The 14,380-nt window shown below is 38.5% G+C and overlaps 1 protein-coding gene across 2 annotated transcripts in view; it reads right to left on the bottom strand.

Annotated features, from left to right (window-relative positions):
* The window catches only part of NAV3 (neuron navigator 3), a 273,197-nt gene that overhangs the window by 127,923 nt on the left and 130,894 nt on the right, over nucleotides 1–14,380 (bottom strand). For both annotated transcript variants that reach the window (XM_009646282.2, XM_009646283.2), the window contains exons 7-8: nucleotides 13,273–13,412; nucleotides 5,462–6,497 (exon numbers count right to left, since the gene is read on the bottom strand). In XM_009646282.2, the coding sequence (XP_009644577.1) occupies nucleotides 5,462–6,497; nucleotides 13,273–13,412 (1,176 nt within the window). The remainder of the gene's footprint in view (nucleotides 1–5,461; nucleotides 6,498–13,272; nucleotides 13,413–14,380) is intronic.

Genomic DNA, 14,380 nt, shown 5'->3' with positions numbered 1-14,380 from the left:
TGAAGAGGCTGGGGGTTTTCTCCAACAACTCCCTGAGGTGCAGCTGTCTTGAATGTGTATCACTGTCAGTGTAACTGAATGGCAGGACCACATCTGGAATATGAGCAGTTTGATCACCCATGTTCAAGACATGTGAGTTAAATTGGAAACAGCTGAAGGGAAGGGCTACTAGGATGCTCATGGGGAAGAAGAAACCCTTCTGAAAGGAAAGAGACAATTTGGCTTAGCCATGGCAAAAGAGAAGGAAGGGGATGGGATGATTTCCTCACATATTTAAAGAGAGTGACCAAAAAGAGGGAAACCAACTTTTTAAGGACAATATTAAGAAAGTAATAAATGGATGCAATCTCATCATGTGGGTTGTAAACAAATTCTAACAATGAGATGAGTGAGTTTCTGGAGGAACTTTCCCATTGGAATAATGGGCATTAATTAGTTTAAAATAAAGCTTAGCTGGTTTATGAAAGGGTTTAACATGGCTGCCAGTGAAGAAGACTGGACAGAATATCCTTTTTGGTCCTTTCTCCTACATTTTACTGATTATCTAGTCAAAGGAATAAGGACACACTTGTCTGTATGGCAATTTAAAAGAATAGCTTCAGATCAGAAACAGCAAGCAACAGAATTATCAAGCTACTGTTTTAACTCAGCATTAATCAAGTATGTGTTTATAATGATTTGTTTGCTTATTAACCTCATTCCCATCTCTTAAGCCAACACCTCTACACTGGAAACTTTTCTTGCACAATTACTTGAAAATCAAGCATGAGAAAATGGGAGGATTTTTCTAAACACTGTGGTTTTGTTACAAGTAAAACTGGTGGGTGGCAATGTTTAGCACTACCGACGATTGCAAAATTTTGGTGGGGACTGTTGTTTTATTTTCATAACAGTAATGTAAATAACGGAAATCAACAAAGCAGTGCAGTGTAACTTTGAATCATCACATTTTTGAAGAAAGAGTTAGTCTGTTTAGCAGCACAATGTATTACTAACAAACACAATTAACGGATAGTATGTCTTTTACTGAAAACTTAATTTCAACTCCACAGTCAGTGACCAGAAATAGCTTCTACTCATTAAAACCGGACATAAATATGGCTTCAACAAACCCTGCAGATGCTGTGTTTGCAGGATCCTTGAAGAGTAGTTTAATTTTTTCCCTAAGCCAGTATAAAAACATCCTGAACAGGCAGCTGGAATTGAATTTCACTGTGCCTCCAGAGGTGCAACCAGATTATATTCTCCTTCCCATCTGTCACAGCTCTGCACTTCCCATGCACCCTTGAAGCTATGCTCTGGCAATAGAATTGTTTCAATCACCATATAGGAAAGGAGATAAGAAAATTTTAGTACCTGGTAACTTGTTTATTTATTATGTTGATATTTTCTTTCTCTGCCTCTATCTAGTGAACATTTTAGTCCTCACAGAATCATAAAGCAATTTAGATCAGAAGGAAGTTCTAGATGCCATCTGGTCCAATGACCTGCTCAAAGCAGGTCTGGTTACATTAAAGATGCTCAGGGCCTTGTTTGGTTGAGTCTCAAAGAGGTCTGAAGACAGAGCTTCCACAACCTCCCTGTGCAGCCTGTTCCAGTGTTTTACCACCCGCAAGGTAAAATATTTTTTCTAACTTAATCAGCATCTCCCCTGCTGTAATGTGCATCTGTTACCTCTCATCCTATCAGCCTGCATTTCAGAGAAGAGTCTGGATCCATCTTCTCTATACTAATCTATTAGGTAGCTGAAGTTACCAGTTTTTTATTCTTCAGGGACAAAAGGACTGCCAAATTGGTTTTTGTAGTCCAGAATTGACACCGAAAGAGTATCTCTGCAAAGTCTCAATTCAGACAGTGCTAAAACTTCTTCCAGATGTCACTATCATTAAACTAAAAATTTAGCAGAAGAACTGGAATTTAAGCGATGCACAGCATAGAAGTGCAGCTCAGGATGATGAGCGGTCAGCTAATTCTCTGCAGCACTTTCTATACTTTCAGCATTTCAGGCAATAAGCAACTCCTGAGCACCACAGCCCCTGGGATTTGGGCACTTCAGATTCTATATTCCAGCCACGGAAAAGAGACCCACTAAGCTCCTACAGTGGTTACTGGAGGAGTCAATAAAATAAAACTAAACTGCAGTACACGTGTCCAGTTACAACTCAACATTCTTATATTGAAATATTCCTTAATGTTTGAGCGAATCTGCAGCAAATGTTAATTGCCAATATATCACGTACTTCATGTAGGGTTATGATGATTTGCGCCAGCCAATTATTTGGCCCATGGAGCAAGGTGAAATTCATGTTACTCCTGGTTCTATTAGTTATGCTTCATGTTTTCTGGAAATAACGTAAACTTACACAATTTGGCTCACAAAAAAATAAAGCAATGATTGTGTGCAAGAAGCTGTTTGAAATTACAGGTTGGTTATATTACACTTTTGAGCAATGCATAAGAAAGCTAAGAATTCCAAATACTGAGCAATTAAGCTGTTATCCTATTGCTAAGATTTTAGGAGAAAGATTCAGATGACTTTTTTTTTTTTTATTAATGCATCTTTTTCCTGGTTTTGCTGTAACCTAGTAAGCAGTAAACTTCTGTAAGCACCACTAGGAAGATTTCCATCTTCCTCCAATTCTTTATGTAGAAGAATGTGTAATTGAAAATAGTGGCTGGTATACTTTAAACAGTTCCACAGTCTCTTACACCTTCCTTTTAGTTGTTTTTCCTGCTGTATCTTTCTTATCAAGCTTTCCGGCAACTAAATGACATCTACATCAGCCTTTCTTATATCAGTAGGACCCCGCGTTCAACTTCAGAGGGGACACATAAGAGGCTGTAAATAACACATTCACAACTGCATTTGAAAATAAATAATCACTTGCTGAGGAGGATGGGATAATTTAAATTATACCCATTTAGATTATCTTAAATGCAACTCTGCTGTTGCTGCTAATCTTTGAAGAGAAATAATAACCCTATATGAATTTCTATGCCATGGTGTTCAAGAGGCATAAAAATACAATGGGATATCAGATTGAACAAAGCACCAAGAGTGCAAAGCTGAACAGTGCAATATATCATTTCAGAGCCTCCTGGTGAAACTATTTTCTATCTACTGTCCATTAATAAAAATATGCAACTCCTCAAAAACATGAGCGTTGATAGCTGTTATAGCACTGCATTATCTATTTAAGCAAAATACATGCTGGCCTCAGCACAACTCTTTGGAATACTTTATTTTATTCACAAATCTGCAGTAATATCCTCTTGGGTAATAATCAAACATTGCAAAGTACATGATATCTGCAGGTATCAGCAACACATCAGAAAAAGCACTGGCTTATCCTGTGTTAACAGCCTAAACTCATATTGCAGTATATTGCAGTATTGTGCAGGATTCTGGATAAAATGCACTCTATTGTTACTAAATTATACTGCAGCGTTTTACAAGGACTGCAGTATAAACATACTCAGCCTAGATATTCCTTCTAGCCATACAAAACTTAGTCCGTATGGTAACTTGTTTATCAACCCATTGATCTATACAGCTGTCCTAGCAGCTAACAAGCGCACGTGAAAATTCTGTATATAAATTGTGGTGACTAGTCAGAAAACAATTACGTTTAAGAGCAAGAAAGTGTAAATACAGCACCCCAGCTTCATGCACACTTCTACTGGCCATATGTCCACAAAAATAAATATGCTGATTTTGGAAATGTGGGTATTTTATCCTTGGTTATATTTATATTCTTCTATGAAATCATTATATAGCATTACAAAGCCCTTGAGAATTGTGAGAAATGTAGTTACTCTCTATTTTTGGGTCAGATTCTGCTCTCAGTTATGGAGATATACACTGAGGTAACTTCATCAAAGTCAGTCTATTACTCTGGGTTTATGGCATTCTGAGATCAGACCTTGGCTCTGAGAATTTTATTTTCAGGCGAGATTTAACTTCAAATACAGTCTTCTTTGCTGTTTGTTTGAAGCAAATAGATGATTTTTAATACCAAATTTTACTGGAAGATGCACGCTTCTATCACTGTTTAAAATTCAAAATACATTTTGCTTCATGATGAAGCTTAAAAGAATGATAAGATATCTCCATCATGCAATGAAATGGCATCAATATGTGGTAAAATTGCCATTAAATAGCAGATGCATCTGAAAGGTAAAGCATAGCTTCTTTTCCTCTCTCTTTATTTATGCATACTAACATATATGTAGGCCATCCTATGCACCATGCTGCAAATCATCTGTATCACTGTGGTTATTCCAGAAAGTTGTAAAGAAACATGCAATTAAGCACATTCAGTGATACATTTAGTTGGAACTCAGGAGGCTACCCACTGCATATTAGAATAAATATAACCTATATTATGCCTCTTTTCCCTCCCATACAATTTTCTGAACTGCTTTTGTTCAGAATTAAACAGTTTATCACTCATCCAGATTGGTTTTGAAGCTATGTTTAGTTGTGTGTAATGATATATATACTCCCTCAGAGCCTACTTCAGCACCTCTTTAATCTTTAGCCAAGATTATCTACAGTGCTACTTACTAACAAAACCTGCCAGTATATTTTGCTTAATAATGTATTTGTCATTATATCAGATGTTAAATTTACCCACAACTGAAGCTAAAGCCCTCTAAGAGCTGACATCTGAAATCATTACTCAAACCAGCCTGCCAGTCTTTCTACACTTACTCTGTCTTCTGAGCTGTACAACAGTGAAATCTCTCAGCTTCTTTTCACTTGCTCTATCATATGGCAAAATAAATTCAGACAAAGCTTCATTCATGTAACTGTTCATTCCTCTGTTCCAGAGCCTTGGCCATCAGAAGAGTTTGTATCACCTGCAAAAATTAACTGCCTCCATGGAGTTAATCTATACCTCACTCATGTATAAAACTAAACAGGAAAGGGACCTGAAAACAGCAACCTTTTCTCTCTGCCCAAACTGTTCTGTATGGTTTTTCCTCTAATATCCTACCAGTACTGTTACATACTCTGAAAACATCAGCAGTTTATTTTAGGATTTTTTAGAGAACAGCGTATTTTAAGCAAATATTATTGAATAGCAGCAAATAAATGTTGAGGTTCTTAAACTGCAAACAAGAATATTAGCACTAGAAACCTGACTCAGCCATGACCTTTCAAAAGCAGCACATGGAAGGTATCATGTGATTTGTATTTCTAATCAAAACATCCTGAATTTTAAATGGCAAATATTTGCAGTGGATTGCTTTTGTACAAGGTAGAGATTCAGATTCTTGGAAGAAATTATTCATACAGTAACATTAGTTAGAAAACAATATTAGGAGAACGTGTGTGTGATGCTGTGACAGAAACTGGGAGAAAAGAAACATAACAGTCTGATCTAACATTGCTTTACCCATTTCAGCTCTCTTTCCTAAATGGTAACACAAACCCAGTTTCCCTCCGTGACCTTACCTATAAATGAAAGGAGCTACTGTGGCAGTGTTGGGGTGGCTGTATTGCTGTTGCTGAGGAAGCTGGACGACACCATTGCCCGTGCCTTGGCCGCTGCTTGCAGCCATCGAGGCCGACAGAGCTGCAGAGGACCCGGGTGTAAGAGCTGCGCTTGGTTCTTTCCCTTCAGAAGAAGCAAGACCAGAGGAAGGAGAAGCCTTCTCGCTAAGTTGAGATTTTGCTGTTGATTGGGACTGGTTTCCTTTTGTAGTCCTCAGTTTTTCAACCTCCTTACTTCCCGTGCATGCGGATGAAGTGCTCTGCTTTGCTGTTGGCACCTTCGATCCAGGTTTTGGGATCCCACTAGAAGACGGTATTAAGCTTTCCTTCTTGGCTGTTGTTGTCTTGCTTCCCTTTGGGATTAAGCTTGCAATTTTTGAGCTCTTCTTTGTAGATGTATCAGTGACCTGGTCCTTCTCTTCCTTGACTGTTTTCTCAGTGCAAACTTTGTTTTTGTCCCTGTTCTTTTCCTCTTTGTCCTTTGGCTGTAGCAAAGACTTTTTATTGCTGAGATTTTTGCTTCCAGCTTTTGGAGGGGTTAACTTCGGTGATACTTTAGGACTGCTACTTGTGGAGCCGCCGCTGTTCACCCCACCGCTTAAGACATCCATTTCACCACACTCTGAAAAGGTATCATCCTCTCTCCCACTGTCACTGGGTCCTGAGCTCAGTGACAAAGGAGGTCTCAGAGCAGTCCTAGCATTAACCAGCTTGAATTTTTCCAGCATAGATTTTTGTCCAGATGAAGGGGGCTTCACACCTTCGGAAGGGGGTGGCTTGAGCCTGTCTGAAGATGGAGTCGGGGAGGTTGCGGGACTAGGCTGCTTCACGGACAGCATGGTAGAGGTCGCACTGTGTTTGACATTCATGGATTTGCTGCGCCAAGGCTTGCTGGCACTTGGAGAGGGTATGGCAGAGACCTGCTGCTGCCCGGTGCTGGTGGGATGCTGCACATTTCCATTCATGCCTGCAGATGGGTGAGGGCCTTTTGGTGAATCTGCTTAAAAAACAGAAAGAACCATAGTGGTACAGTTATTCTCCCATCTCCTGCTTGAAGGTGATACCATACGTCTCTGGCATTTCAAACACAGTTACATGTGATTTATAATGTGATTTATAATAAACATAATTTACATGTTCATGGAACATGAAGGATGCTAATAAAAAATACCCTTTTTTTCCCCCCATCATCACGGTGTTGTGCAATACTTCTGTGAGCTCAAGACAGCCTTGGAAACACCTTCCTTGTAACCATTTCATTATACAAATTAAACCTTCCAATTTAAAGAGTTTGTCTTTGCAAGTCATAAAGAAATTCTTCCAATCATTTGTTGATAATAAAACACTGAGACATACAAGAAAAAAGAATCCTACAATATTGGAAGAAAAAAAAAACAGAGAAAGATGATTTTGATGTTTCGTGAAAGCAAAATATGTGCTAGAAAGCTGAGGTTTTGGGTGGCAGGAGGAGGACTGAGTAATACTGAAATTAAACGGATGCAAACAACATTCATAAAAGCAAAAAATGGCAGGTCACTATACTTTTTTTAAGTACAGTTAACAAGCTTTAGTAGCTGACTTCAGGAACTTATCCCAGTGCACTTTCATAGGTGGGAAAAAATATATCAACAATTTTTCCAGTGTCAGTACCTGAAAGTTACAGTGATATATATCATCTACATGGGTACAGCAACGATAGTTGTTCTGGGCCTGAAGCTCAGGTAGGTACAGAAGGCTCGTTTACGTGGCTCTGGTACCTTCACTACATTGACATCATTCAGGAACTTCAGCCAATCTTCAGAATGAATGAGAACAAGACTCCTTCTGCAATAATCAAACTATACCAATTGACAACCATGATTTTCAAAAGTCATCTAACCTTATTAAGCCAAACAGACCAATGCACACAAGCATTAAGCTTTTCTGTATAAAACTCAGATTTCCAAGACATATCTGAGTATCTAAACACTATTACTCTGGAGCACCAGAGAAATGAAATAATAATGGCAATCAAATATGTGGTACATAGCTATTTCAGCAGAGGACATATTTTCTCTTAGCATATCTATCTTGTCCTGCCATTCAGTCTCAAGACTGCCAGTGAATTTGGTGTAAGCCTGTGTGTAGTATATCAAATGCTGTAGTACAAGAAAGGCTATGAAACATTTAATGCAAACAGAATTCATGTAATGGCAAAAAGAGTGCTTGCTGCATTGCATACAGACATGAAGCCAAAGTCATGCCTTAGGGCCCACCGTCTGAATAATACAGTAGATGAGGCCACTGAAGACATTTGTCCCTGCAGCACAGAGTTTGAAGCTATGCATCATTTTCTTTTTTGCAGTCTCAGCCCTAAGGCCCTAGCATGGATTAGGCTACCCACCTGGAAGTCTGAAGGCCACTGATACACATAGGAAAGGGAGGATTTTGAGCATCCTGAAAGGGGAGCTGTTTTGTCTTTAACAAAGAGAATGCAAACATAGCAAAATTTACTTTTCTAAATAGCATTAAGAAGTTCTAGTTTAAAAACAATAAAAAGAAAAACTGAACAAAAGTAACATGACAGAAATGTAACAACTTTATCTGCTAAACTCTGTTAAAAACTGGATTCTAGCAGGCCAGTCACCTCCACCTTCAATAGATGGTGTATAATTCCATCTGCCCAGAGTTTTTTATGTGCTCTTCAGCCTGACATGCCAACCCCACAGCGCTAAGTGAGCGCAGTCCACCTTCACAGAAGGTTTCAAGCAGTTCTGCTGTGTCCAGTTACTAGGCAAGAAAACCTTAACAGGTAGGGGTTGCCTCAGAGTATTTCTGGGGACACGTGAGGTTATGGCTTATGCCCCAGGCTCCACGTAGCACCATGCGCATAGAGCAGCTTTGGTGGGCAGCTGGAGAGCTGATCCCTCCCTTGTGACCAAGACAGGAATTGTGGCTGGGCCCCTGCTATTTTCTGGTGAGCCTCAGATCCTGGAAGAGAGCCTGGGGCCAACAACAGCTGTAGGAAATTACTGCAGCCCTCAGGCTTCCTTAATTTATACCAGGGATCAGCCCCGTGGCTGATAGCCCAGGACTGGGTGTGCACTAGGACCTTCTTGCACACATCTTGCCTTGCACTAAGCTTGCCTTCGTTGCACAGGAGGATTGGGGTCTTCAGCTATCCCAATAGTTTTGCAGAACAATTCACCATGAGAATATGCGAGGTTAACACAGAGTATGTGTAACAATCTGTGAACAGCGGGGTGCCACTACACTCTGTTGTATTAATTCTGTTACATTTGTATGGCTTCAGGCTATTAGTTTTACTACCAAAAAAAAAAAAAAAAGGCCTTCTGATTAAAATGAAGAATGTATGCCTTGTCATATTTCCCACTATATAATATTAAACTCATTGGAGGGAAAAATTGTAAAAAGAAGAGTATTTACTGTTTCATCAACAACTTGTTCTGCCACATATATAGAAAAAAAGCACAGGTTCCTGGAACTACTGGTACTTATTTGATCCCTATGTTACAAACCATAAACAGCATCAAAAAATTACAGAGAACTGGCCTTTAATCTTCAATTTAGAGTGTATCCTTAATGTTTCTGCAAAGAATGTGGACTGCACGCTCTCAAGAAATATTGAGAGCCTGTCTGTATGCTTAAAGATGTAGAATAAAAAGATTTATTTCCCCCCCAGCCCAAATGCATTACTCGAAGCTGCACATCATTCATTGCTCTCTGCACGTTCAGTTGGACTTAGCTTTAGCTGTTCATTACATGAAATATGTCCCCACCTTGTGGTGATTTTGATACAGAGTGAACCCAACCTACAACAAGGATTTCATATTTCTATAAACTAAATTTTACAAGAAGACAGTCTTCTGTTTAGGGCCTAATACCCTCACTACCAAAATTCATAATCAGCTTGTGGTGAAAAGAGTTTTGCATTCTGCTTGAGAGCTCAGTGTTTAAGAGCTCAGCCCAACCTGGGCGGGGAAAGCAGAGCAGCCACATCCCCAGGTGGTCAGTGCAAAAAGAGAAATTTCTACTGGAACCCAGCAGGACCATGACAACCCAATGGACATTTTCAAGTCCACTTTTCCTAGGCTGTTGCACAAATAAAGGGCATGTGAGGGGTTAAACTTGGGCCCGGTATTGAATCAGCCTCCTCTGTCTTCTCGTCTGTGACCTTTGCTGTGCTCCATGCTGCTGGAGGAGGCAGGACCTCTGTGACAATCAACAACGCTCCCTGTTGCAGCATAGTTGGGTACTGATAATCTAAATATTCTGTAGCAGGCAGGTGCCCAGATTAGAGTATCCAATTTTAGGCACTCAAAATAAAAAGTTAGTAGAAAATGGAAGAGCTGCAAGGGATCACAGTAAGGATGTTTGGAGGAATGGGGGGTTTATCTGATGAGATTAAAAGAATTCATCTTGTTCAGCTGTCCCTTTCCAGCTGTCCATGAGAACGTAGTCACCCCTTATCGGCACAGGAGGAGAACACCACCAGAGGCAACAGGCAAAATACTGGCACCAGAAGAAACGTAAACCAATTAGCTATAGATGTACATACGGGCCACAGGTGAACAATGATTTGCATCATCAGACAATGGAATTCCAGGACAGAGTTTCTCAGAGTTGGTATGGGCAAGGTAACCAAATACTGTTGAAACCGAGTTTGGATGATACACAAAGACCATTTTATATTATTAAATTATGTTGAAAAGCAAGCAATTAAACTCCATAACATAGAGACCCTTGTTAGTGTTCAGATACAGTGTTTCTAAGCATTGAAAGTGTAAATATTTGTTTTTAAATTTGACTTGAATTAGAAAATTATTTCTTTGCTGGCCTAAAAATGCCCTGGGTATCCACCTTATTAACAATGTGAATAATTACTTTATTAAAATAGTTTCATTTTCATGGTTTTATTTTTGTCTTTATTTTACTAAGTCAGAAGCAGATAGATGTGACGTGACCTGGAAAACAGATGTGTTCTTTGAAACTCATCCATAAGTTGCAAAGTCCAGCAAAAAAAAAAAAAAAAAAAAAAAAGATATCGGCTTGCCAAAGCTCCACAGCTGAGTTTCAGCTAATGGCATGTTTGTTGTTCTGGCCCATCCTGTGTTCCTGACTTAACCATAGGTGTCACAGCATTGGGTCTGGGTCTGTGGGTGAAAGCTGGGCCATACTCAATAAAAAGCAAACCTGCATTCGCTCAGGGGAGCTAGGTTTCTTACAGTGTGAACTACTCCCTGAGCAACATTCAAAAGAGATAGCAATAATGACATACTAATTAATGAAATACTAAATAAAAGGCCTAGATCACATCTTATTTTGGTTCACCTTCAGGTCTCCTCTAACTCTGTGACTACATATCCATTCCCCACTGTGACTGAGCTGGAAAACGTGTTATGCGGGCATGGATTTCAAGTATTACATATAACTGGATTTTAAAAAAAAGCCTTATGCTGTATATCTTTTCTGAGGTCTCCTTACAGCACATACAGGAAGGTGTACAGCAGAGAAAAATGTACAAAAAGTGGTCTGCCCTTGAAGAGGTCTGCAGGTCCCATCCTCTAATGGCCATTACCTTGCACAAGTCATCTCTTTTTCCACTTCGGTTTATGCAGCACTCATGCAGAATTACAAGCTATTTACTATAAGATCTGTGTCTCAGAAATTAGAGTGTATGGACTGTATATCCATTCAATGGAAGCTGTTAAAGTTATCTTGCTCCAACCATCAACATCAGAAGCAAAATTTGAAATATAAGGTTTATTATGTGTGCCACACCATAATCAAAAATCAGTTTTTCAACGTATAGTGACACTTTTTTTCTTTAAAGAGGTGTTTGTTATTATTACTATTACTATTGTGATGGTTGAAGTTTGTTTCTACGCAAATTCTTCAAAAAAACTCAGGTCACAGAACATCCTTGAATACTTAAAAAAAACATACCAAAAATGACTTGGAAATTTTGTTGAAATATTCAAAAATTAGCCACTATAATAACTAAATGTAAAATATAGCATGGTTCAGTTGTTTTTCTCTTTAGGCAAAGAAGCAGCATGATGCATTCAAATACAGGTTTTTTGTGTGTTCTTTTAGTGTACAATAAAAAATATCACTTTGCTATCCTTGCACCCACAGCAGTTATTTTCTCTAATTAACTTTTACTTTATACTCTAAAACAAACTTTTATTTGGTTTATATTCTCATGTAAAATCAATGTTCTTCCATCCATTCTGCTGCTTGGAAAGAAAGAAAAAAGAGCAGACAGAAACATCTCAAATATAGTACTCTGTAGTTATGCTACATTACATTTTCTATATCCTGTAAAATGGATCGAATGATTATACACAAACAAAGCCACCCCTTATTTTCTTGCAACTTTCACTAAAAATCTCATCAAGGTTTTCATTCTCCGCTGTAAAGAAATGGGAAAGTAAAGAAATCCGTCATGCAAAAAGCCACATAAATGTGCAATGCAATGCAAATCTTAGCAGTCAAAAGACAGTTTCCAAGTAACCACTTAAGAATATTAATATCTACAAGCATGTCTCACTTGGAATCAGTTCACCCTCACATATTTCAGTAGCAAACTTATGTCAACACTGTGAAGCAATTCTAAAACCTGAACTGTGTACATACCTTCACTCAAGCGGCCACATCTCCCACTTCATAACTTCACTATTGTATTTGTGAACTATACAGTGTCTGCTCAGTTTTCATTCTGATCTCTTTCTAGTTTTAGCCTGGATGCCTTGCCATAAACAAGACCTTGATAAAATAAATCCCACTATAGAACTATCTAAAACATTCAACCCTGATAGTAAAAATAAAGAAATAACTATTGAAAGGATGGTTTTATATCTTCAGATACAGCTAGGGGCAAAGTGTGTTCATCAGAATTTTGTAAAAAAAATCTGGATAGCTGCCTGTTGCTTGGATGAAGAACATTCACTGCATTCTTGTTCCTCCCACAGACCCCAAGGATGCAAACGGGTACTATGTATATTGTATCATTTTCAACTGTATTCTAACCCAGAGATATGAATAAAATGCTGTTCATTACACAAAGGGACAAAGAAGGGGGGGAAGGGGCTGGATTAGTTACACAACTCAGAAAGCTGAATTTTTACATTATTCTTTCTGAGATAAAGCCTGAAGAGGCACATTTCCCAGGAAAAAAGTGTCAGGGTGGGAGAAATGGGAGGACCCAAGGAACTCAGTTTGTTTCTATAATGGAAGTCCATACTTAAAGGAGGCAATAAAACATGAACGCTGAATTCAAATCCCTGCAAAGTTTCATTACATTTGATTTAATTTCCAATCCTCTGTTCAGACTTACATATGCATTAGGTAAGGTTCTGAAGGAATAAATGCATGTAATATTCTGATGCAAATATAATATTGATTTTTCTCCATTAGAGGCTAAGATCCAAAGTCCCCTGAAAATTATGGCAATCTTCCTTTGGGTATGAGTAGACCTGAATATGGACCAAGATTATAGGCATCAAATATGGATTCATTTATTACTCCCAGTGATATTTCCGTCAAAGAGAGGGATAAAATATAATTATAGCATCCTGAAAGTTTTCAGTTCTGACCTTTAATCCCAACTCAACCACAAGTCCTAATTCAGAGCCCTATCTCCAGTCTTCCTTACCAAGTCTAAATATCACATTCACTTCTTTGACCCTTGTGGATGGGTTCTTTCGGTGATCTTTTTTTTTCCTCTTGTATGTTATGTAGAGTAAGCTTAGTAACTTTTAATCACTTACCTTTTTCATTTCCATTTGCATATTGTGGAGGCTTGTTTTTGTCAATGCTGTTAAAGCTCTGGCTTCTCCGATTTAAATTAGAAGCTCCCTGGACTTTGGTACTGCTGCCTGCAGCTGGCACCCTTGAGGGTCCTGGAAGCCTGGAATGGTATAATCAGAAATCAGTTAATTTTACGTAATACAACATCTAGAGGAGGCAGTATGCAAATCTCAGACCAGAATTTAAAACCGACAACTGAAAACAACAATTTCAGGTAAGCAACAGTGAACAGGAGGATTCAAATTAGTTAAGACTCCACAAATGAAAATAAAAGCTTATCCTTACGCACACAAAAGGGAAAAAGATGCTTTCTAGAGTCACAAGACATGTAAGAAGATGCTTTGCATTTGCCGTTAACATTGCTAAAACAGATTCAGCCTAACAAACCATTGAAGTGTGATATCAACTTTTATTTAAATCTGTCACTTTTGAAGAGGAAACGTCACAGAAATTGATTAGAAAGCACAACAAAACATAGTTGAGAAATATTTCATATCTCTAACTCTCTAACTAGTAAAGTTTCACAGCTGTGTTTAGCATAAAAGCTGGCTTTTTAGTTATCATCTTTGGCTATTTTTCACAGGGCTACTGGCTAAAGCTCTTCCACCTTATTATTTTAAATGAAAAATATTGAAAATACATATTTTAGCTAGATGCTACAGATGCACGTATACCTTTTGGATAGAAATACATAACGTAGACTATACAGTTCATTTGTTAGTATTTGCTGCCACCATCTGAACCTTACTGTGTGGCTATGCTAAGGAAAAAAATGTAGGCTCTGTTGTCCCTGGCGTGTGTAAGCCTGCATCTTTTTTCTGTCTGAATCCGTTCTCTGATGTAAGATTCTTCAAAACACGCTTACTTCAAACTTTCTGCAGCATCTTTGCGGGTATCCCCCCTCCGTTCCAGTTTTGTTATCTGATAGACCAAATTAAATGCTTGAATCAGCGAGCGGCTTTTGCCATAGGAGAAGAGTAATGCTCTTCTGTTTCTCACTTATTGGAATGATATGATGATTTTAATAGTGGCAATACAAATTATACCAGAGTTATCGAATTCTGTTAG

This window comes from Egretta garzetta, unplaced genomic scaffold, assembly GCF_000687185.1.
Source record: "Egretta garzetta isolate BGI_Z169 unplaced genomic scaffold, ASM68718v1 scaffold68, whole genome shotgun sequence".
Taxonomy (NCBI): Eukaryota; Metazoa; Chordata; class Aves; order Pelecaniformes; family Ardeidae; genus Egretta; species Egretta garzetta.
The sequence above is the reverse complement of the archived record's forward strand: the minus strand, read 5'-3'. Positions and strand labels throughout refer to the sequence as shown.